General features: G+C 41.1%; 5 protein-coding genes across 9 annotated transcripts; 2 read left to right on the top strand and 3 right to left on the bottom strand.

Annotated features, from left to right (window-relative positions):
* The first annotated feature begins 817 nt into the window (after positions 1-817).
* LOC134186602 (uncharacterized) lies at positions 818-3,449 on the top strand. The gene is made up of 2 exons (XM_062654600.1): positions 818-1,374; positions 3,309-3,449. Exons 1-2 carry the CDS (start codon positions 832-834, stop codon positions 3,360-3,362), a joined length of 597 nt encoding a protein of 198 aa, XP_062510584.1. The 5' UTR covers positions 818-831; the 3' UTR covers positions 3,363-3,449.
* LOC134186601 (uncharacterized) lies at positions 3,381-5,241 on the bottom strand. The gene is made up of 2 exons (XM_062654599.1): positions 4,646-5,241; positions 3,381-3,615 (listed from the first exon to the last, which is right to left on the bottom strand). Exons 1-2 carry the CDS (start codon positions 5,234-5,236, stop codon positions 3,598-3,600), a joined length of 609 nt encoding a protein of 202 aa, XP_062510583.1. The 5' UTR covers positions 5,237-5,241; the 3' UTR covers positions 3,381-3,597.
* A 344-nt stretch (positions 5,242-5,585) lies between these two features.
* Positions 5,586-6,829, bottom strand: LOC134187464 (uncharacterized). Of its 2 annotated transcripts, none has more exons than XM_062655580.1 (4): positions 6,726-6,829; positions 6,348-6,650; positions 5,835-6,280; positions 5,586-5,775 (listed from the first exon to the last, which is right to left on the bottom strand). In XM_062655580.1, the coding sequence occupies exons 2-4, from the start codon at positions 6,631-6,633 to the stop codon at positions 5,746-5,748; spliced, it is 762 nt and encodes a 253-aa protein (XP_062511564.1). In that variant the 5' UTR covers positions 6,634-6,650; positions 6,726-6,829; the 3' UTR covers positions 5,586-5,745. The 2 variants fall into 2 exon arrangements, with proteins under 2 accessions (XP_062511564.1, XP_062511563.1); XM_062655579.1 differs by having other exon boundaries at positions 6,721-6,824.
* A 13-nt stretch (positions 6,830-6,842) lies between these two features.
* LOC134187467 (methylosome protein WDR77-like) lies at positions 6,843-10,642 on the top strand. Of its 2 annotated transcripts, XM_062655584.1 has the most exons (10): positions 6,843-6,911; positions 6,972-7,299; positions 8,984-9,033; positions 9,370-9,440; positions 9,497-9,554; positions 9,620-9,691; positions 9,745-9,859; positions 9,943-10,014; positions 10,095-10,511; positions 10,568-10,642. In XM_062655584.1, the coding sequence occupies exons 1-9, from the start codon at positions 6,857-6,859 to the stop codon at positions 10,267-10,269; spliced, it is 996 nt and encodes a 331-aa protein (XP_062511568.1). In that variant the 5' UTR covers positions 6,843-6,856; the 3' UTR covers positions 10,270-10,511; positions 10,568-10,642. The 2 variants fall into 2 exon arrangements, with proteins under 2 accessions (XP_062511568.1, XP_062511569.1); XM_062655585.1 differs by lacking the exon at positions 10,568-10,642 and having other exon boundaries at positions 9,943-10,036; positions 10,095-10,220.
* On the bottom strand, positions 10,526-23,913 carry LOC134187465 (protein phosphatase 1 regulatory subunit 12A-like). 3 transcript variants are annotated; one of them, XM_062655582.1, is made up of 18 exons: positions 23,595-23,911; positions 23,188-23,318; positions 23,006-23,124; positions 21,786-21,939; positions 21,575-21,719; positions 21,396-21,506; positions 21,272-21,330; positions 20,853-21,213; positions 19,096-19,153; positions 18,901-19,032; positions 18,653-18,840; positions 16,094-16,714; positions 13,323-13,472; positions 13,065-13,265; positions 12,907-13,011; positions 12,810-12,851; positions 10,881-10,934; positions 10,526-10,822 (listed from the first exon to the last, which is right to left on the bottom strand). In XM_062655582.1, exons 1-18 carry the CDS (start codon positions 23,862-23,864, stop codon positions 10,727-10,729), a joined length of 2,997 nt encoding a protein of 998 aa, XP_062511566.1. In that variant the 5' UTR covers positions 23,865-23,911; the 3' UTR covers positions 10,526-10,726. The 3 variants fall into 3 exon arrangements, with proteins under 3 accessions (XP_062511566.1, XP_062511565.1, XP_062511567.1); XM_062655581.1 differs by having other exon boundaries at positions 18,901-19,153; XM_062655583.1 differs by lacking the exon at positions 16,094-16,714 and having other exon boundaries at positions 18,901-19,153; positions 23,595-23,913.
* Between the last annotated feature and the right edge of the window lie 19 nt (positions 23,914-23,932).

The following is a 23,932-nucleotide window of genomic DNA, read 5'->3' on the forward strand; positions in this document are numbered from 1 at the left end:
CAATTACAGCTGTAATCAACGAAGACATCTCATGCATAGCTGCAGCCGTCTACCAAAGACTATACTGTACACAAACGACGACTTGTAGTGCGCTCTTCACGCAAACTCACGTCCCTACACGTCGTGGTTTGTATTTTGCGCCTGTCAACGGCAGTAACGACACCTAGTAGAGCCGTTTGTTCGAACCGATGCTCCGACATCTACACTAGCCAGCCAGCTGCATTGTCAACGACTTCATGATCACGTCTACTACACAAAGTCTTGCGGAGAATTCACGGCGAAGTTTTGTCGCGATTTCGCGGCAAGTCGCATCGAATCCGGACGATCGAGTCACAGCGGATGCGCGCATCGCGAATTTTCATCGCGAATTCGAAGCTCCACGAGCAACTAGCAGCTACTCGCAGCGGATTCACGGCGATCAGACACATGCCGATCGCGTCCGCGGCACCACTAGTACAAGAAAGTGCTTCCTAACGTCCCGTTCGCGTTCCCTACTAACACACAAATGATAAAACCGTAGCTACTGTAAACACAAAGGTACAGTACCCGTGCAGCAGGATGCGACACGATGTTCTAGCGCAACATGTCTTCGTCGTTCTTGTATTACGGCCGTAATTGGAAAGGTATGCATTTATGAAACTGAACACTAATCTGGTCCTAGGACCAACCGCAATATATTGAGAAGAGGCGGTAACCATCCCAGACCCATGGAGGACGATTTTGTATCGGCGCTACACGGGTCTGGAAGGTCGAGGCTAGGGAGGAGGTGGCTACGCGAGACGTAGAGATAACACCTAACGCGCATTGACCTTTTGAACTTCCGTTTCTAAAATGGCCTTGAAGGTCGAGACGGCTGCTGTTCTCGATGCACTGCTTTTCAACAACGAAGTGGCTGCTATTGTTTCTACTACAAGCGAACAAGATGTCGTAGCTAGGGGGTTTACCGGTATGTTATGTGCTGCAACTGTCAGCGACGTTGATGGAAAAGACGCTGCAACCGATGAATTTCAACAGCGCACGATCAAGGAGATCGGCGATCAGCTACGAAAAGTCGCTGATAATCTAGACGACAACGATCCAGCCACTGCAATAGGCGCAGCAGAAGACATTACTCAGCTTGTCACGTCCTCAACTTCTACAGCTGTTGTGGAGGAGAAGTTTGAAAAAATTGCTATCAAAGCAATTCAGCACTCAAACGCTGACACGGGCAACGCTATAGCTGCTGCTGCAACGGTCTATTGTATTGGTAGGAAAGCTATGAGCAAATTGGGAGGTGATGTGGCTTTCAGCAACCTGATTGGCAACTGCGTGAAAAAATTTCTCACTCTTCGTTATGGAGCTTTTTTTGCTCGAGATCAGAGCACAGGAGAATGGGTGAGCGCTCTAGAGGATAGATACGGAGATGTATAGTGTGGTCATGAGGCTGTGTGTTGTAAGGATAACTTGGGTTATACATAGTAGGGTGCTGCAAGTGTATGGGTCAGTCAGTCTGTATGATAGATATATAAATTTAGAAACTATAATATATATATATATATATATATATATATATATATATATATATATATATATATATATGCATGTACCATATGCATAGTATATGCATGGTGTATGTATATACCGTATAACCGGTTATTTCTGCAATCATGATATTTAGCTTTGGGCCTAAATATCTGCGAATTCTATTTGTGCCCTCCATGATTTCTTCGCAGAATTCACAGAAATGTAGATACGGCTCTGTTTAGTTAGGCCTATCCTCAGAGTCTCAGGCAGTCACTGTGCAGACACATGTACATGTGTGTAAACCCTAACCCTAACCAGTAACACTGTCTTCCTGGTTGAAATGCAGAAATTCAATTTGCAGTAATTAAAACTTCTGTTTAGATTCTCAATTCAATCACAGTAATAAAAATAATTTTAAGACAGCAGAAATAACGGTTATACAGTATGTGTGTACTTCAGAGTTCTGATTATGCAGCAAGATGATCAAAAGTGAGGACATGTTTCGGACGTAGTTTGGATGTAGTCCTAAAGTGACTGCTTTCCGGTTTCCAGTTTTCAGTACTTTGGTACACTAACATACCAGAAAACCAGAAAATCGTGCATACATAATATTATGCGATTTTGTCCAAAATCACTCCTTCAACTCTATTGTGCGGTTTTAAATTGTGTGATTGGCAGCCATGTACACTCATGGCGTTGCAGTTCCACCTTGTACAAATCACGGAACTTGCCAGCGCAGTTGCCTAGTGAAGTGTCTGAATGCTGCAGCAGGCCCGTGGTGGGCTGTATACTTTCCAATAGCTGCCCTCACTTCCTCACTGTACGTGTGCTGGCTTGTCGTCTTTCTTCGTTGGCCATAAAGCAAGTAGGTCGTTATCTTCATCTCCAACGGCATCATTGGCGGCCTCTTCCTCTGCATTAAACGGGATATTGACAAATATGCCCTTGTCTTTTGGCGTAATATGCTGAGAGAAATCACGGATCGACATGGAAGAAAAGGATGTTGTTTGGTAACAGGTGCTAAAGAATTACGCATGCGCAATAGGTTTATGTTGTGCGGATGCAATTTGTGTGATGTCAGGTCGACCGCACGAAACGCACAATATAATGTACCGCACGATTTTCTAGTTTTACTCTATTTGGCTGCAAAACAAGCCCTTGCTTCCATACCCGGCAGCCTTCTGAGTTTGTGTGATGCGCTGAATGAGTTCTCTAGTGGCGACCACTTGTGTGTGTCTAGTCATGTTAAATAATATTAACTTAAGTTAAAGTAACATATTTTGTCTTGCACTGACTACCGTTCCATGAGGACTGCTATCCTAACACTTGAATGGGCCTCTCCAACAAGAACAGCGATATATTGAAGCCTTGCTACACTTTCAATAGAATAGTAGCTAATCGAGCCCCCAGGAATGTCAGCATATGAATGTGGCATTATAGAGTCACTTCCAGACAAAACCTTTATAACATAACACACAGTAAGTTTAACCTGCATGCAAACAGTGAAACCAAGTAATACATCAATTTTTGAAAGTCCACTGCTAGCGTTGCCAAAACAAACTCATACATATGCATGTAAGAAGGCTAATGTGTTGTTTAGACATCCTTGTTTGTACAGTGTGAGTTATGTGAATTATGATTACACTGTGTAGTATAATGTATGAATACTAGATGATCATAGCAAGGCAGTTTATTGATAATATGCGATTATAGCTGTAAAGTTTTCAAATGAAATTATTATGTATCTGTAATGGTGCACATTGGGTACATAGATAGATCAAGTTGCTTCTTTATTTCTTCTGTAGACCATGGATAGTCCAACGATGCCAATGTCATCACCACCTGCAGATTCTGATTGACACTGACAGACCTGAGTATTTAGACCTCTGACATCAAATATTTGTAGTCATTTCATGTTTGTTGTTCATAAGCCATAAATTGAAACTAGCGCATAAAACAGTTAAAAAGACAAGCGAGATTGCAAACTGCCCCTCAGAATAGACAAATCTTCTAGTATAGTCGCTACAGTAGTGAGTTGAGATGGTAGAGTCAACAGCTTTCTACTGAATCTTGAAAAGAGAGTCTTGTAAGGCATTAATTATGTCTCAGTTTCTGTGAAATAAGACAGATGGCAGTGACAAAGTGTGCTGCCACAACACACCACACACACACACACACACACACACACACACACACACACACACACACACACACACACACACACACACACACACACACACACACACACAATGTTAACCCTTTCATGCCTGTGTCGTCCTTAACGGAAAAGTTCTGAAGATAGCTCCCCTGCCTTCCAGAGGCAGGGCCTCTGTGTGCTACCTGGAATCTCTGGACAGAGTCATCCAGGGACACTGGCTATGACACAGCTCTGGGACTGGACACCAAGGCCTACAAGTACCCATCTGCTGCAGGATGTTATTTGCCAAGTCAGTGGTCCTGGCCAAAGACCAGGTACTCATTTATATTCCTATTCAAGAGAAGCAATTGTGTGTAAGTTTCTTGCCCAAAATTATGCCATAGCTTGCTATCACTGTGACTTGAACTTGCAACCATAATGGGTTCTGGATGATCACTCTCTATGACTGACTTGATTTCTAAGTAACCAACTAAGCTGTAGCACCTCACGACACACACACACACACACACACACACACACACACACACACACACACACACACACACAAACAAACAAATGGCAAATGGATACGGAGCTGCCGATCGTTACGGTTACGCCCGAGCCAGATGGCTGGGTTCCTGTGCTATGCAGGAGCTATGGGCCGTGCTAAGCAATCTCCTGGAACCTGACCGAGTACTCACAAGAGTACCAACTGCGACACCAACTGTGGTGTGGGCACCCGAATTCCCACCTGAACCCCAGTGGCTGATGGACTTTTTCACAGTCGAGGGCCTTTGCCACCTCAGTCAATGACCAGGTACTCATTTATACTCCTGAGTCGAGAGAGGCAATTGTGTGTGAGTTTCTTGCCCAAGGAAATTATGCCATAGCTCGCCATCACAATGACTTGAACCTGCAACCCTGCAAGGTCCCGGATGCATCCCTCCATCAAATGACCCTCTAACCAACTGATCTATTGCACCACACACACACACACACACCTACCCACGAAGAGTCTCCCCCTTCTTGACTCCATGTGCCTCCGCCGTTACCCTTACCAAGATCGTCCTCTATAAAGCTCCGAAGTGTATTCTCATTGTTTCCGAAACTAGCTTCAGTGATGACTTGATCAGCTACCATTTCTTTCATTCTAATCACTGCCCATCTCAAACCAGACAGCAAACTCCACACTCTATTGACCACCGGTTGTCCTCTCTTTAATACATTTTCAGTCGATGCAGAAATATGTTCGTACACAAGAGACAGACCTCTAGTGGACTGCGTAGTTAGAGGCTTCAGCCACTCATCGCACAGCGTTGTACCCACAGACTTATTCTCGTCATCCATTGTAGTTGCCTGTGATTTTAAGAATTGAACAAGTCCCACTCGAGCTTCCAGCCTGTGTTGTTCTTCGCAAGTCGCGGCTCCTATGCCTTCAATGCCAGGGGAACGAGCTAACACTTTCGACGCTAACTCGGCGTCTTTCTGTTTCAGTCGCTCTCTCAAAACTTCTGGCTTGTCAATGTCTTCTTGACAGGCCAAAACGTAGTCCACCAGAGAAGTTGTTACGTCAACCTCACGAACTGTCATTGCCATACGAGTGGGCTACCCGGATAATGCGAAGCCCTCGCGTTTCGGCTCTCATTTCTATATACGTATCATTTACATAATCGGTGAATCTAGTAAATCGACTAGGTCATGTTTCCAGAAACTAGTTTTGGAAGTTTAAGTTTACTTTCAAATGTGTATTGCCACCTGTTTCAATTACTGGATCTGGGCTCTTGAGCTCTACAACTAAAGTATCTATATATCTATATATATAAAGGAGAGGTGTCTGTCTGTCTGTCTGTCTGTCTGTCTGTCATTAATAGCAAACAGTGTCTGCAAATCAATAATTTGTGTGATTAAACTACTACCTGGGCGAAGCTGGGCATTGGAGCTCGTTGTATCATAATTAGCACTAAAACAAAACTAAATACATGTATTATGGTATCAAAAGCGCAAAACTTTATTCAAACAAACTACCTAAACCTTCATGTTCAAGGAAAATACTCAACTACTCGAGGTACAATAGTAAACTGTGCATGCATGGTGTCTTCTTGAAATCAATTGATAGGTGTTCCATCACTTGACACCTATAAAATCAATACATTATCTGTTACAGTACTTTCTAAATTCTCATGATTGTTCTTACGTCATTTTTGGATACAATTGGTACTCTAAGTTGAGCACCAAAGTGATATACAGTATATTGTTTTATGAACGATCTAATGAGTGTACATGATTCCTTGCATTGTGCTAACAAAGCACGACCCAGCATCACAACAAAAGGTAACCGGTCATCAATGGATATGAAATTAATTGCTGCATCTAACGACTGTGTAAATGTATTCCAACTGAGAGCAGGTGAAGTGACCAGTGACATCACGGACGTTGACGCCATAGAATGTGATGCAGTGTCCAGCTCCAATCTAGCTACAGCTTCATTGATAGATTGGGCAATAATTTTGACATCATCTACTGTGTAATTCTGTTGTTCATGTTGTTCTACTTGACTGAATGAATACTGTTGACTAAACCTATGACACTCTTGTGAACTGTATGAAGATGATGATGATGATTCTTCATGCTGCCTTGACTCTGCAATCACAGCCAACAATGGTCTACAGTAGTTTCATTAGTTACCTTTCCCAATATGCAATCTCACTTTGTCTCTCTTTGCCTAATCCATCACGTATGACGTCTGCTTCCAAAGTAAATTTTGCAGCCGCATACTCCTGCCTCGTCTGCTGATGTTTTCTTTCACTGCAATCGGTCAGCTTTGAGACCGATTGCACACCTCCTTCCGGTTCGAATTCTTGAAACGGATATGAAGACACGCCCAGATTGGCTGCATGAACTTCCTCTGACAGTACATCTGCACATGCACCCTCGTCGCCGAAAAGAAGATCAAGCACATCTGCTGTAGGTACAAAGACAGTCTGTATCGACATCCTGTTCCAACAGAAGCCTACAAATTGAATTCATGGCAACTCAAGTTCCGGGAATAGAATAGGCCTGTGACAGCAAATAGGTCTTACCCTACCAAGTGGCAGCTCTTCCTAGTGTTCGCTGACCTCTAATGACTACAAACAAAAAGATAAGCGTACATCTACTCGTTGCTTTCGGAATTACAGTGCAGACTCTAACGCGCGTTACCCAGTTATCCTGAGCGCTATGGATGCTGCACCAGAAATGGACCGACATCTTGAAATGTTGGCTCAGAGGGAAGGTTAGTAGCTGCAATGCACTGTAAGTAGAGGCATGTCGTGATTTCTTTGCCAATTACCAGATGGCAGTTTGTGTCTGGCGACGTCATCTCTAACTGGTGCTACTTGGCGAGGCAGTGTGTGGTTCTTCCATAATCCCAACGATGCACCTGAGCCCCATTTGGCTACGGCGTGGGCACGTTCGCAGTGCGGAAACACGGACATTGCATGGCTCAATGAACGATCGTTAGTGACAGGAAGTGATGATGGTGCTGTTGAACTGTGGGAGATTACAGATGGAAATAAAGCGTTGAAATTAGCAGCAAAACTATCACAACACGACGATATAGTGCAGACTATCAGTGTTAATGCGAATGGACATTCTATTGTCAGTGGAGGATGGGATTCCAAGTAGGTTGTCGAGAGTGATGCAGATTTTTAGTTGTAGTAGTTGGGTATAGTTGGATAGCATAGGCGTAGGAAGCTTTCAAAAATTATGGGAACAAAATCTCGCAACACTTATCTGTTATTAAAACCAAATTTAGCAGACACAAAAAGGCCCCAAAATAGTGGTTTGATCCCCTTTCATTTACCAAATGAAGTTTATAGCAATTTGCATAATACTCTGTGATTGCAGTGCTATACATAGGAAAAGGATTGTTCAGTTTGCTACTTGGTAGTCACTACAAAAATTAAACAACTACATGCATATAGACATAACTACAAAAATTATAGCTTCAAATTTTATCGAGGCACCTTGTTAATACCAACTTAAAGATGCTGTTAACGTCAGTCGAGTGATCAGATTAACTGAACTTTATGTCAGCGACAAACCTAACAGACTGTAAAAGCAGTTGACCAAGTCTACAATTTATCTGTATTATCAAATTTGCCAAATGTTCTCTTTGTTGATCTTTAAGCCTGCTGGCTAAGCCGTGGCTAAGTTGAAAAATTGTGATGGACACACCCAATTGAACTGCTACACCCACTTTTTAACTGATGCAGTTGCCTCATGCTTACTTGTAGTTATGCCACTGAACTGCGATCTACAATAATCTTGTTTTCAAGGGGCAGCTGTGATTTGACTGCATGTGTAGAAGAGGCTAGATCAATTTGGAGAATACCTAAAATGGATTATTTTTGCAAACTTTATGGTTGCTGCTCCTTCTGTATTTGGTTTGTCATTTCACAAGCAGAGATGCCCAAACATGAACGTGTAGGCAGTTCTATTCTATGCTTGTCTTATGTCTATGCATCGTATGAAAATGTAACACAAGTTGTGGTAACCTTCAACGTTAACGTTTTAATAGGATATACCGTGTTACCTCGCATAGAACGGCATGCCGTTATGGAACGAATTTTACCAGGGTGCCGTTATACCTTGAGGTACAACGGCATGCCGTTGTAAATGAGGGAATTTTACCAGTGCCTCAAGTTGCACATCCAACAAAATCTAATATCTTTCTTAAGCGGTACTACTAACTACTAAGTCTTCAAGAACATGTCATGCATAGAGATTACCGGTAAGCACTAATCAGTTTCTACTTCTTTGTGTTCCTCATCATCATCACTGTCTTGATCTGTCAAACCTGATGGTTTGTCATCTACTAATGGTTCTTTGCAAGTAGCTGTTTCATCTGTCATCAATGCGTTAGTTTGACACGTGTCTCCTCCATTACCGCAATATTAATATCAAAAAGATAAGCCTTATATTACTGTAACTACCGTACCTCGCTTTATAACAGCACCTCACCCTATAACGGCATGCCGTTATAGGTACCTGGTGTTGTACTGGATTCTGGTAAATTCGCTTGTAATGGCATGCCGTTCTATGCGAGGTAATACGGTATGCATCTGTTGTTTTTGAACTTCTGAGAATCCAACAGGCACTTTTAGAAATTTATAATTTCATTTGATGGCCACTCACATTGCTCATGAAATGTTACAACTGTTACTACACATGCCCCATGCATAATTATTGTCGCTCAAGTTTCCGCAGAATTATTGGTTGGGCAAGGCCTTTCATCTCCTTGGTTTCTACGCCTATGGATAGTATACTGAAGATGTGGTTATAACACAAATAGTCTATTTGCAGAATCAAGGTATGGAATACAGAAAAAGAATGTTGTCAGCGTAGTCTGTCAGGTAGGTTGTCAACAGTGTGAAACAGGCAATCGTTCTAAGTTAGTTTATTTTTTGTTTATTTAAACAATCTAACTAGTGCACAATTTATTGTTTATAAGTTTAGTAAAAGAATATCAATATTTTGTAAATTGACCAATTTGTACACTATGAATTAATTGAAACTCGTGGTAATTATAACAAGTAATACTTATGGATTGTACTTTAATTAATAAATTTAGTCACAAAAATGTGAGTTGGATATTTAGTTTGCAATGTATTTTTCACAGTTACAGTCTGTTTTTAGAGCAGTCATATTGTACACGTGGAACAGTTCAATCTGAGATCTTGTGTGCCTAGGTCACCTTGATACTGTGTATGCTGTGGCTTGCAGCCCTTCAAATCCTCACATATTTGTTTCAGCATCTGAGGTTGCTAAGCTTCATGAGAATTTATTTTAATATACTTATGTGTTGTTGGTTTACAGGATGGCTCTACCAAACTGTGGGATATAAGAGATAAGAGTGAAGTCAGATCAGTGTTTTGTTAGTATTGTTTGTCGTTGCCATTTAATGTCAGATGCTCTCGAAGTGTTTTGTGTGATATGCAGCAACTGGATTACATGGTGTGGGTGTGAGGAGTGCAGCTTGGCAACCCGGGGACAATCAGAGAATCGCAGTTGGTTAGTGAGAATTAAACCATAACCAGAATGTTTGTGTCACATTTTGCTTACAGGAGATGCAAGAGGTCGAGTAGTATTTCTAGAAATCGGCAAAAATTGTAGTAATGTGATAACTGAATTTGACATTCAAAGGGATGCAGTCAATAGGCTCGCATTTTCACCACATGAGTAAGTACTGATGTCATTATTATGTGATCATTGTTTATATCTAGCTTGTATACTAAGCATATTGTGGTCTTTTCATTGCACAGAAGATCTTGGTTGGCATCGGCATCTAATGATGGAACTGTTGTTGTGATGAACCTAGCAGTTAATACAATTATGTGAGCGGAGACATATGATGTGGTGCATGCATGCATGCATGTAACTTGATAAGCAATGTATTTATTGCATATGTCTGTAGATATTCAAATTCACAGCATAAAGATGTTGTACGTGGTCTCTCTTGGAGTCCTACTGACAACATTGTATTGAGGAGTTGTGGACTGGACTCTCAACTGTTAGACCATGCTTTGTGCCAGGAAGGATGTGGACCAGTGCCTATGGAAGCAGAAGCTACTGTACCAAAGTCAAGTTGACCACACGGACACATTAGTTAGCACAAGTTGAGAGCATCTGCCCAATGTACAGAAAATGTTTGCACACAACTGTTCATATGATAGTGGCAAATGGGTGACATCAAATTGTTGCTTGGGCTTAACTGTGCCAGACAGTTTGGTTTAGTAGTGAACAAGTCTCAACATGTGCTGATACATTGTGAACTATTGTGCACAATCCATCTAACCCTAACCACTCTTACATGTATGGTACTATGGCAAAGGTGAGTTTCATACATACAGTTGAGTTGCAATCGTATTGATCTATTTAATCTTCTAGATACTCTACTCAAACAATTACAGTAGTCTATTGTCCTTACACTATTTATGAAATTTAGAAGAAACAATGTTATCCTAAAGCTGTGTCTGATCTAGTAGGCCTGTGCACAGCACCTTGGCTATGAACCCAACCAAGCTCGTTCCAACTACCTCGTAACAGCTAAGTTGGTGTTGAACGAGACAGCTTCCCTATCACACGAATGAGAGCAGCGTTTTCATCTTTCAGTTTGGCAATCTGCTTGCTTGCATCACCAACCTATAACAAGGCAGTGTACTCCATTTAAAAGACTGTTTGCACATAATGAGATCAATACTTCTGATGATATTCTTTCTATCTCTTCAAGACGAGCTTCTAGTGCTTTTCTCTCCTATAATACAACCGAATAAACATGTCAACAATGCACATATTCATGTAACATGATTCACACTACTTGAGCCGTATGCCCTATATCAGATCATGATGACTGTCAAACAGATACACATCTTTCCACCAATGCCCATCTACCAATATTTTTTTGCCATATGCTTAATTAAAGCAGTAAACATGACCTCTCCGTTTTCCTTAAAGAAATACCACACTGAAGCTGCATGCATTAAATGCCATGACATGTAAACATTTTCAAAAGGTGCAAGCATATGGTGCCCTCATTGCTGATTAATTAAAGTACACAAATCTTGTATTCATTTAGTACAGTACTTGTTGCATCTAAACAGATACCAAAAAACAGGACTAGCAGGTGAAAGAGTCAAATGTGTGCACATCACATGTGAAAACAAATTAGTTTTCACCTCCCTTATCTTTCTTCTCGTCAACTAATTATTGTATGCAGCATTGCTGCTATCTTCCATGGCCACCAATTACCATCTGTTAGATAATTCTCACAATGTAACTGCTGTTTCAGCTGGTCTTCTTGCCTCCTAGTCATCCATTCATTTATGTGAAACTTCCTTAATTAACTAATACTTTGCGTTGGTCTCTTCACTGCAGACAATCTAATGCATATTGCCTTTGCAACTATTCATATATCAGACAATGAAGTCACAACTATTGCTCAGTCAATAAGTGATTTTGCAATATCTGTCCATAAAAGCAATGTATGAAGGTATGCTCAGCTGTGGTTTCTCTACTGTGGTGTAATACTCGGAAAGCTAATTGGAGTCTGTCTTCAACTATTTCTAAAACTACAGCTAAACCATTTCTAAAGTAAAAAATATACTGTAGTTGTCCTTACAGTATGTTTACTAGAACAGACACCAACAACAAAATGACTGGTGTGTGACGAAAAACCAGTTTCAAATGAACTAATCGTAGAAAAGGTTGTGGTGATAGTGTACTGATCATGAGCACTGTCATGTAAACTGATTTCTCTGTTTTATGCTGACACAATAAAGCAGCATACCAAGGAACCTCTTGATCATAGTGATACCAACAACTAAAAAATTTCTCCATCTCTTGAAGTGCCACAAATATTTCTGAAAAGTAGAGTTCCTATATTTTCCAAACGTTTGAACCTAAAATTTCAAGGTGGGAGATACTTGACTTATCAAATGTGCACAGTACACTCCAATAGGCTTACCTTTCACATGATGTATCCACTATTTACTGAAAATTAGAAGATAAAGTTTCTAATGTGCAGCATCTACCCAGTTCAATTCCTATCTCTAACAAGCAATTTGGTAATGCTGCACTGTACTGTCTGAATTTAGAAGGTATTGCTTACCAGTTTAGTGTGCTATGATGAAGAGCTCACTACCTGATTCCAGGTGGTCATAAATTACCACACACTTTGTGTCCAATCAACCTCTATGCCCTCACCTAAGGCCTTTGGTGGCAATTAGGAAGTGCTTTACACACCCTGCTGACTACTGCCTAAAAGCTTAAGGAACTTGCACGTTTGTCAAACAAATTAGACTTAGTAACCTCAAGGTGGATGCAGTTGTAAAGCTGCACTTTGTACAAAGCACTCTTCTTCATCTGCCTCAAATGAGAATTTGACTTAGAAAATAAGGTTCACATTATCACCAACCAGTTAATCTGTCAGACTGAACAAACTTCCGGCAGATAAAGTAGAGCACATGGTATCAATTTTTTGACAAAATGTTAGTGCAGCACTAATGAATCAATGACATAAATCTGAGAATGAAACAATTAACTACAGAAACTCATGTCACTTGTATTAGATGCAAAATATATCAAACTGCAACTTGTGAGTGAAGAGAAACACCAGACTTATTCTCCTTACCCTTCTCTCAGTTTCATACTTTGAGCGCATTTCCTCAATTCTCTACACATAACCTTGATCACTACAGAGCAGCAACAAACATGCCAATCAAGCTCACTTCTACAGCCTGCTTTAATTGTGTCTGCAAGTCTCTGACATCAAGCTGTGACTGCAAATACTTTTCTTTAAGTTTATCATATTTTGTTCTTTCTTCTTCAAACAGCTAAACATACACACAATAATGTCATGCCCAGCAGTCTCTAATTAGTTCCCAACCTGCTTATAATCCGATCTTTCCGGGCTACTAGAGCTCTGATGAGAAGAAGACCTAGCTAATCTTGGACTTAAACCACTCATTTGAGATGATGTAGGCTCTCCAGTTGTAGTACTGCCATTCACTCCATCACCTCCTGTACGTTCAGCCATCCCTTGTTTAGTTGACCCGTGTCCCTCTTGCATAACTGAGGACTCTTTTAGCTAACAGATCAGCCAATTAGAGACTCACAAAACAAACTGAATGACCTGCCACTTTACTTCATCTGCATCGACAGGTCCTGTAGGTCTTCGGGGCTTTTTGACGTATTTCCTAGTTACAGTCCTCGTAACTACTGTCTTCTTTCTTGGTTCAGTCTCTTGCTGCTCAGTATTGGGTATTCTTTCTTCCAAATCTCTGGTACCTTCGCCCTACCAATATGTAAATTTACACACTGAACAGGACAGTAAAGAGCACAGCAAGCAACAACAGAAAGAAAGGCTAGTTGTAATCAATGAACAATGTAGTGAAGTTTATGTGTATAATTAAATCAGAACAAATAGGCTAAACTAGTGCACAGCCACCAATGTATTCACAAGTTCAATAATATCGACATGAAGTTCCTTTTGGTACTTTCCACACGTCCTTTTTATCAAAAATTCCCACACTTCACAATTGACTTGTCTTTTTCTAGCAACTTTTCACTTAAAGGTGCTGTGCAGACACCTACACAAACTAAAAATTGTGTCTTTATCCACACATTTACCATTTACCAGTTTGAGATAGCATGCTGTTGAACGACAAAGCGATTTCTCTATCTTTTCCTTGTTGCACGTAACCCAAAAATGGGTCTGGAACTTCAAGGCCAGTAGCCATCATGCACGATAGATGAGCGATCCGCATTGTCGCGTCGTCCCGCACCTCTACGTGGCTATTTTCATGCTCTGAGTTTCGGATGCCATCATGATAGTGCAAAATAATGCTCTGGCTTCCACTCATTCCAGGTCAAGGGCAACAAGAAAACGATCGATAAAGCGCTTTGTCATTCAACAGCAAGCTATCTCAAGATGGTAAATGGTAAATGTGTAGATAAAGAACCTAACACACTTGTCGTTAGCTTTCTCGAAATGTTAAGTACGAGGAGCAAAACTGCTGTGGCGGACAAAAACGCGATTCACATTTCTCTTTGTACTAGGAATAAAGGCTGTATGTCATATAATGTGGTGCACCCTAAGATGTTCGCTTGCTCTGCTTTGTTAGAACACCACTTGAAATCGTGGCATGTTTTCAAGTTTGCATGGGTGTGTCTGCACGTGTGCAGTGAATCGTGAGCGGGCACCTTTAAAGGAGAACTCTCACCAAAATCTACTATCTCTCAGATGAAAGCTGTCACTTCATGACACAACCCTTTGCAACTGTTTACTGCAGAAGTTTACCGTAACAAAGAAATAAAGCACTGAAATTACCTGCGTAGGCGTGTTTAGTACCCTTATGTAGTGTATTCGTACCTCTGATTGTTGGTTAGCAAGGAAGACCAATATCTGTGCACATTTCAAGGTAAGGATTGTGAGACATATGGTGTCAAGTTGTGATTTATCAACTAAAGCAAACTTGGACCCCAAAGTCATCACGCATCGACTGTGGCAATACAACCTCAGAAGGAGACCCTTCTTGGATTAGCTCATAGACCATGTCTCGCTGAATTTTGGGTGCGTTAGGAGCACTTGGTATGGTTAAACCTAAAGTAGTTGCTTCGAGAGAGTCAGACTTTGTGTACATACGGGAATCGTCTGAACAACTCGTTGCCGATTCTCTGCTTCTGTGGCTGTCTGGACCATAGGTTTCCTGCAGAAACATACCAGGCCTTGTATCTTTCTTTCAACAAGTTTTAGTATTTGGTGAGAGTTCTCCTTTAAGTCTTGTCCTTGCCAAAAGTATCAATATAAACAAACATCACCATGACGTTGGTGCCTGTGCCTGGAGCAAAGTACAACAGCTGTTTACAACAAAATACAATTTTAGCTCTAGTGATCTAGTGTTGCTGACAGCAGCTAACTCTTCTTGGTGCTTGTGAGTGCTGTTCTGGGGTATGAATACTCCATAGAAGGGCCATAAACATGCAGATTATCAGAGCCATGTTCATGTGGCTACACAAAGCAAATTCTCAGCTGGAGAAGAAACCTGACTTGCTCAAAGCTGTCTGCCCAAATGTCTAACAAATCCAATTCAGAAGTAGAGGTTAAACTGTTTGAGAGTAAAAAACACTGAAATTTATAATGCAACGGCTATTTAGCAATTACCAGCTACTTTGTTATGTATGCTACTTTGCCAACAGTCTCTGGTGACTGGAGCATATCATTGATGTCATGAACTCATCATGTGCACGACAAACGAGAATGTCGAGAAAGCCATCTGTAATGTGCTCTCCCTCTTGTGTGTAATGTACTTCTCCTCTTGTCAGATAGCTCAAAATAATCTTGCAATGTGATGACCGCATATGTGTAACACCAGCTGCCGACTGCTCCTTCCACCATCCGTAGACAGGACAGAAGCTGACACTACCGCCCCTATGAATTTGTCTCAACTCCTATTGGCAATGCCAGCAAGTGGTGAACAGCATACTGCCAACTGGGTGCTCTCGCCCTAGACATTTAAACCAACGGCACAGTTTACAGAAGTTGCCATAGTAGTCACAAGACGTGACGAGCAAATCCAGGTTGGGGGATACTGGAGTCACACTGCAAAGTCATCAAATCACGAAGGAAGAGGAGGAGATTACACGGATCACTTTCTCGTTTGTTGTGCACATGATGAGTTCATGACGTCAATGATATGGTCAAATCAGCAGAGACTGCACGCATAATAGCGTATGTAACAAAGTAGCCACTCATGGCTACATAACCACTGTGAATTTATAATGTCGTCTGACACAGCACCAAAGAGCAATGTGGCCCATGCAATGAGTACAATCCTGAAACCAGTCCTTTAGTTTACATGTTACATACAACAAACCACAAACTTCACTGTTATACATTTTGCGTAACACACAAACCTGATTGCCTGATGACTGAGCGTCCCATATATAACCAGTACCCCTCCTCTGACCTGATTTCTCAGAACCCTTTGAAATGTATCTTTTCGGTTGTCGTCGAGGGGATGAAGGATTGCTGGCTTGACTCGTTCCTGGATCTTGCAGTCTGTCCACCTGCTGCTTCACAGCAACAGCCGATGAATCTCCACTGCTTCCTTCTGGTTCTCGACGTTTTGATGATACTTGTTCTGCATTATTGGGTTCGTCAACAAAAAGTTTAGGCTTGGGCCGTGCACGTGGCTTAAAAGCAGACTGCTTCAGTGATGTCTTGTTTCTTTCTGGTGCTTCTTCATCTTCTAAGTCTTCTTCTTTTTCTTCTTGTTCCTCATCACTAACTTTCAGTGATTCCAAATCATCACCATTATCATTAGTTTCATTATTCTTTGCATCTACAGCTTCTTTGAGAGCCTGAAACAATTCACTACCACCTGTTTGTGGTCTGTCTTCTCGAGATTTACGTGCCTTTTTTCTCCGCATCATTTCTGAGCCTGAAGCTCGTGACTTGGTCACAGTAGGAGAAGACTCGACAGGCTCTTTAGGTTGAGTGGCTGCAGGTGTACTTTCAACATCTTCATCTCCGCTCTAGAGTTCAATAAGTGTGAATATTGTTTGCATGCAAGACAAGAAAAGGTACATACAGTCTGACATATCACAAGTGCAGCATCACAAGACAACAACAGGAAGGGTGGCATTGACGTCTGGCTGCCAGGCTTTCGTTTGAAGAGTTGGCCCTCATATAAAACTTTTATGGCCTGGCCCAGAATCATTCCAAATTTCAGTTGAGCGCATCAATCAAAAATTCAAAGAATTCCTATCGATTAATTAGATCTACCTTTTTAGCACGAGTTTGTCTCTCAAGTAGCATATCAGATCTCTGCTGCATACAGCATACCATTTCTGCACAAGTGATAGAGAAATTCTGTTGTTTCCACCACAATTTAAAAAAGCAAACTCTCCTTATCCGAAACGTCCGATAGATAACTCCACATGACATAGTCATGACTTTTTCTAAATTCCCAGCAACGGAAATAATAAAACTTGCTCAAACTAAACAACCAGCAAAAAACTACCAAGTTTTTAGAGAGTAACAAGCCGACCTGCTTGCAACAGATACTGTAAATCCACAAATTTTCGTATGCATTTTATTTTCGTATTGTCCATACAACTCCCAATGTACTAAATAAAAATGCATACTAAAATTTTTCTTGGATGACAAACTGTTATTACAAATTGTCACTATATCGATGTTGATGATGTACAGACCACGACACAAGATCCTACTGAACAATACACTGGTTTTACAACAACAAATGACCAAAACGAAACTCTCTACGTACAGGATGTCCAAATTGCAAGGTTATGATGTCACTCAACTCAAACTGTTTCTGAAAGTACTCTGACAGACATCTAGCATGGCATCGACAGAAGATGAACCAGACTGTTGGTGTTCTTGTAGCAGTGACGGTTTGTTCTATTTTTTCCGAAATAGTCCTAATGCGCACCCCAACACTACACTTTGGTTGACGACACAGCTGCTGTCTTGCAAGGCATGCAAGTAATATAAGTCATCACTTTCACGTCCAATGCCGGTCCATGAAGGTCGTGTCTAGACTGCTGCGATCTTTTTCTGCTAAATTCTTAGTTGTACCATTTCTTCAGACCGTCGGTCCGATACTATATAGTAACTGTTCTTCATACGCATTGCGGATTGATTGAATTGTTGACTTTTGTGATTATGTGATTCACCAATCTTTTGCAGATGAGCGTGTCCTCATAAAAGTCCACATTCTTCAGCGACTTAGGCAAATAGTCAGCCTAGTCTTGGAGTCGTAGACGTGATATTGTCCTCTCTTTCTGCGGTTGGCTACCAAGTGATCTCGATCCAGCGCTTTCTCTACACAACTGCGATGTCCTCTTGTTAAGTCACGGATGCTGCTCGCGATCTCCTTGGTAGTGGTAGTAGTTCTTTTTGATCTTTTGTCATGAGCCAAACATGGATACCACTTTGCTTTAGCTTAGAACTCACAAATCACGTATGCTGACGCACGTACAGAATGAAACAGTTACTGTACTAGCGTGTGCTAGAATTGTCCGTTAGAGCCCGTACAAAATAAGATGTGTACGAAAGGTCTTCTGGTCAAATGTACGAAAATAGTTGCACACGAAAATTTGTGGATTTAAAGTACTCAGTAGCAATTAATTGATTTAGTACTATTCCAATTTGCCAGAGCAAACACGGAACTACTCAGATAGTACCACCTCATATAGCAAGTGTTCCAATGCTTTAACTGCAAACAATGTTTCCAACCTATAATATTTATGTTACACAGCTACTGTACCTGAAGTGTCTGATAATAAAGTTGATTGTGCTGCACACATTATACAAGACAAACAAATCTGTACAATTCTGCTAGCCAGGTATGCCAACATATAAAGATTAGGTTGACTCAGTGACAAACAAACATCACAGATGCATGACAAGACAGCTACAAATCTCATGAAAGAGACACACAACATTACCTCTGGTTCTTCCAGTGCGTCTCTAGCTTCTTGCACATCAGATACTGAGACAGGTTGAGTTGGGCGTCTCTTCTGACGTTTCTGTTTTGCCTTGTCACGACGTTTGGCCTCTGGAAGCTTTTCATTTTCTTCATTAACTCCACTTCGACTTGGACTCACTACTGGCAATGAATCTGACAGTCTAGCAGCTACAGATAATCACACAACTGTGTAGTCAATCAAATGCCAACACTGCAAACCATACAAACCAGCCACTGATTCCACAGCTCCATTTCCACTGTCCCTTTCTGCAGGTCTTTTCGAAAGTGGTGAAACTCCCACACCAGTCACACTTTCATCTGTATGAACCCCATACAGGCCAGGTTTGTTCACAGTCATAGCTATTGGCATCGGAGTTGATCCAGCATTTAGGGATCTTTGATCAGGTGAATTATCCAACTTACCGCTTTGCCTCCCATCTATCCCATCACTGTCTGTATCATCAGTATTAGCATTAGTTGCCTACACAAACCATTTTCACTGAGCACCAAAACTGCAGAAGCATTAGTTATGCAATGTATGTATCTTTATGCAATACAACATGAATGGAACTTCCATACAAAAGCAGTATGTCAGAGCTCAAAAGTAATATTTACAGGAGAACTCTCACCAAAAGCAACAGAGTAACTCTGATTGCTGGTTAGCAAGGAAGACCGATACCTGTGCACTTTTCAAGGCAATGATTGTGAGACATCATATAGTGGCAAGTTGTGATTTATTGACTAAACCAAATTGGAACTCCAAACTTATCACACAAGTATCGACTGTACAGCCGTGGAGCCTCAAAAGGAGACCCTTCTTAGTTTAGTTCATACATCATGTCGCACTAACTGTGGAGCCTCAAAAGGAGATCCTCCTTCCTTTAGTTCATAGATCATGTCTCACCGCATTTAGGTACGTTACGAGTACTTGGTACAGTTAAACCTAAAGTATTTACTTCTAAACAAGGACAGAGAGTAAATCCTACAGAGAATCATCTAAACAACTCATCGCCAATTCTCTGCTTCTGTGGCTGGCTGGACCGTAAGCTTCTTGCAGGAAGATAGTAAAAAATTCTAAGCCTTGTATCTTTCTTTCAGCAAGTTTTAGTATTCGGTGAGAGTTTCCCTTTAATGGTACATGCTCATATGTTGTGTGTCCAATCAAACTTGAACCAGTGTTTTACAGCAATCTTTATCTCCATTTACTTAAAAAAACATGGATTGCATTCTCATTGAGCATGACACTTTGGCTACTTTAACTTATTATTCTACATTTCTAAACACCAATGACAACTGTGTTAATTTTTTATACACACCATTACCATTTCACACCTTGAGATAAGTTTGCTGTTCAATAGCAAAGCATATTCTTTGATCAAGTTTGTATGGCAAGTGATCCAGAAATGGGTGAAATGCGAATATTGTAATAGCATCCAAATTTAGAAATAATAACAATCCACATTATCCACATCATCCAGCAACTCTTTCTCTTCTCTTCACATTGTAAACTTCAGACACCATCCCATGTTGCTCGCATTTCGCTAGCATTACAATCATTTCTAGATCATGTGCCCAAAAAGCTATAGGAGAACACACTTGCCATTGAACAGCAAAGCACGTCAAGACGGGAATGGTGCTGTATAGATAAAATTTAATGGTTGTTGCTGGACTTCCAACAGCCAAACTATCGGGAAAACAACATGGTTTCCACAGCTCTTTAGGATAGAAATAATGACATTGTTGTTGAACACAGCGCATGCTCCGTGGTTCCTTGTTCTGTTAAGCTTTGACATGATTTGAAATCATGCCACGATTTCACAGTCACATCACTGTACCCACACATGCCTGTAAATTGTGAGTGTGTACCATTAAACAGTTGCCAGTTGCGAAAATGGCTTCATATCTCAGATTGTCCAAACTGTACTGCAAAAGTGCCTTGTACATACATGTAGACACTATTAGATAACAAAAACTAATTCTACTAGTAAGGTAATCACTAACATGGTTTATCATAGCCAATCAACATAACTGTGTCACAAAACTAACAAAACTTGACAAATACCGATCACGTTTTAACTACTCGTTACTTGACATTTAAATTTGTCTAGCTGTGTGTCCAAACTGTTGCTAAACTAAAGTCAACATACTCTACTACATTCTCCATACATTAATTATTGTACCTTGTAAGGTAAGATAGTTGAGCTCTCTGTACCCAGTGATGCTCCATCTTCAATCCCTTTAGGAGGATGCTTTCTAAATCCAATTGGAGAATTCAGAAGGTTTGCAAAAGCTTTGCTAGCTCCACTTCCCAATGGCTTCACAGATCCTGGCGTATCAAACTCTCTAGAGCTCGATCTTTCAAGACCATTACGCCTAAGCAATGCAGGAGAAGGCTTCTGCAATTCCGAAGAACCATCATCACGTAGTGGAGATCCATTCGAAGTACTTCGCTTTGTCTCATTGAATGATTCCTGAATGTTCCGTTCTTGTGAGATATCTCGTTTCCCTGCTATGTCTTTTTTCATCCGTGTGATAGATGTTCTATACAACAAGCTATTAACAAAATGAAACAAAACCGTAAGCTGTCTATTGCATTCACCGTCGTTTCATCATCGAGTCAGTTCTAATTCGCTGCATTGCTTCAAATACATCACCAGGCTACACACAATAAAAAGAACAAATACATAACGACAGTAGTTCATGCTAGATTACATAACAACCACCTTGTTTCTTGCCATGCTTCCTGTTCTCTTGGCACTATCAATTCGCCTCCTCATTTCAAGTAGTTTCTTTCTCTGCTCATCACTTTCAACAAGATCTTCAGGAGATTCACCCTTAAACAACAAACTCAATCACAACACTTAATTCCATCCGTAAAGTAAGCAAACAAATATGAATTCACAGCATAAGTCATGATGTCAAATCTTGCTCCTGCAGTAATCACCATCTCAGCTGCTGTCATTTGATCCCAGTGAGCACAGGCATGAAGAGGTGTCCATCCATCCCTATCTCTACTGTTGACCTCAACACCAGCTTGCAACAGAAGACTAAAATAAAAACAGTCAAAAATTACTGTATCAACAAGTCAATAAAACTCTCACAACTCTACTTACTTGATGACATGAAGGTAGCCCTTGGCACAAGCAACGTGTAATGCCGTAGCGCCTCCTGTTGCTTCACCCATTGCTTCACCACATTCTAAAAGCTTCTCAACATCTTCCAGCATCGTCCATTCCTCAGCATTTCGAGCCTGCTCAACATCAATCCCTGTGCAATACACAACACAGCAAGTACTAAAAGTGTTATTTTCACTGTTACAAAGAAGCGCAAATCAAGAAGTACAGCCACATCAAAATTGTCATTCTTGTCGTCTGACCAGATTGCTTTCAGTGGAAATATGTTTTTACATTTAAAATCTAAATTATCTATGTTATAGCCATCTTTGGGTGTCATATTGCCCACAAATGTAAACTCCTTGTTCCACAGCGTTGATAACCAAAAGAAATGAAGTAGGTTGCATACTGATGTTTAATAAATTAACAAAGTGTTCAAAAAATTTCTAGAACAGTTAATGCTCACTTGTGTTAGCCCTGTCTAGTCATTAGCAGACTACCATAAATCTAAATCTCCTATTCTGCCCTATAGCAGTGATGCAGACAAAGTCATAGTTACACCAAGTTATGCAAATGCTAACAAATATTAAACCATTGTCCTTGCTCTCTTCAAAGAGCTCAGTTAGTCCACTAGTTGCATTTTCCAGCTATACCATCTCTCATCCCTTCTAATCAAGTTTTCTTTCCAGAAAGACATATGTTAAAACAGAAAGTATTGGTGCAACCTGCAGCCCCCCTAGTTACACAAGAAGGAAACTGGAAGTATGATAGCAGGCTCCCTGGAGCTGGTAATCCAACACTACATGACAAATTACTTAAAATTACAATTTGGATAGTTATGGTATTTACTTGGAATGCCACCTGCTTGGTTGTTTTGAGACCACCATTGGTTCTTTCAAAGTTATTGACTCTATTCTATTGACTCTATTGATTTCTATTGACTCATCACCACCTTTTCATAAGTGCCATAGTATGGACAAACAAATTCAAATGCAAACAGCAATAGAACACATCAACAGAAACACATGGTACTGCATGCTTCGGTGTTACAATCTCCTCTACAAACCACCTTAGATTACCCTACCCTACAGATATCTTCAATACAGTATGTAGAAGAAGAAACTATGAACTATGACCACAAATATGTCTGTCACTGCGACAATAGTTTATTCATTAATCTATTACAATCTGACTAACACCATTCAATGGAAGCGTCTCACCATAGGTTTCTACCACTTTCTCCAAATACTCCTTCACTTCCTCTTCTTCAGCCAAGTCTAGAGGCAGCTCCCCTTCGTTATTGGCTAAAGCCGCATTTGCACCCTTCTCCACAAGCAGCCTTGCAACAAGAAATACGATACACTATGCAGTCGTCATCTATTCTGTAGACATCAAAGTTTACTTGACGATACTCATATTCCCAGAACTGGCAGCTGCGTGAAGTGGAGTCCAACCCTCGTTGTCCATCCTGTCAATGTTCGCTCCTTCAGCTAACAGCAGCCGAATCATATCCTCGTTGTCGTCGATACAACACTAATACAACAGCAGAGTAATATCTCAGTTCGAGCCGTCCAGTTCTCAATCCCAAGAAATCTCGATCCACGAAAACGATAATCGCAAGACATCTTGCCGCCCAAGCCGAAAGGAAACAAACAAAGAAACGCGAGCTGAAGGCAACCGTTAGTTAACGACCAGCAACGAGTGCAAACGCATAACTACTGAACTAATCAAATCGGACGCCAACGGCAATCGACGATAGCAACGGTACGAATATCACTCACACAAGCTATCAACGCGGGACGTTCTCACCTGGTGAAGCGCTGTCAGACCGTCTACATTCGCAAAATTCACGTCACTTCCCTCCTTCAGAAGTCGCCTCACTTCGTCCTCGTCGTCGCTAGCCGTGGCGGCTAGAAAGATGACTCCTTCTTCGAACTTGACGCGGTTCTCTGCACGACTGCTTCTCGGTTGCGTTGACGCTCTACTCGTTTCGTCTTCCTTCCAACGCTTTATCTGCTCGTGTCGTTGTCGTTTGGCGGTGGCAGACCTAGCCGGATGCTTGGCGCTTAGCTCCGCCATCTTCGGTAGTAATAGTAAACTACCAACACACCGCTGACATACGGGGCTGTTTCGTATGCGCGCGCAGA

The sequence above is a fragment of the Corticium candelabrum genome, chromosome 11, assembly GCF_963422355.1.
Source record: "Corticium candelabrum chromosome 11, ooCorCand1.1, whole genome shotgun sequence".
NCBI lineage: Eukaryota > Metazoa > Porifera > Homoscleromorpha > Homosclerophorida > Plakinidae > Corticium > Corticium candelabrum.

Coding starts and splice junctions, on each gene's coding strand:
- LOC134186602 (XM_062654600.1), top strand. CDS start 832: ATGGCCTTGAAGGTCGAGACGGCTGCTGTTCTCGATGCACTGCTTTTC. Junction 1,375..3,308: donor ATCAGAGCACAGGAGAATGG/GTGAGCGCTCTA, acceptor TTTCTTCTGTAG/ACCATGGATAGTCCAACGAT.
- LOC134186601 (XM_062654599.1), bottom strand. CDS start 5,236: ATGGCAATGACAGTTCGTGAGGTTGACGTAACAACTTCTCTGGTGGAC.
- LOC134187464 (XM_062655580.1), bottom strand. CDS start 6,633: ATGTCGATACAGACTGTCTTTGTACCTACAGCAGATGTGCTTGATCTT. Junction 6,281..6,347: donor ATTAGGCAAAGAGAGACAAA/GTGAGATTGCAT, acceptor CTGTGATTGCAG/AGTCAAGGCAGCATGAAGAA. Junction 5,776..5,834: donor CAATTGTATCCAAAAATGAC/GTAAGAACAATC, acceptor TTGATTTTATAG/GTGTCAAGTGATGGAACACC.
- LOC134187467 (XM_062655584.1), top strand. CDS start 6,857: ATGGATGCTGCACCAGAAATGGACCGACATCTTGAAATGTTGGCTCAG. Junction 9,441..9,496: donor TATTTGTTTCAGCATCTGAG/GTTGCTAAGCTT, acceptor GTTGGTTTACAG/GATGGCTCTACCAAACTGTG. Junction 9,860..9,942: donor CTCGCATTTTCACCACATGA/GTAAGTACTGAT, acceptor TTCATTGCACAG/AAGATCTTGGTTGGCATCGG.
- LOC134187465 (XM_062655581.1), bottom strand. CDS start 23,864: ATGGCGGAGCTAAGCGCCAAGCATCCGGCTAGGTCTGCCACCGCCAAA. Junction 21,507..21,574: donor TTGACATCATGACTTATGCT/GTGAATTCATAT, acceptor TTGTTGTTTAAG/GGTGAATCTCCTGAAGATCT. Junction 21,214..21,271: donor GACTCGATGATGAAACGACG/GTGAATGCAATA, acceptor CTTGTTGTATAG/AACATCTATCACACGGATGA.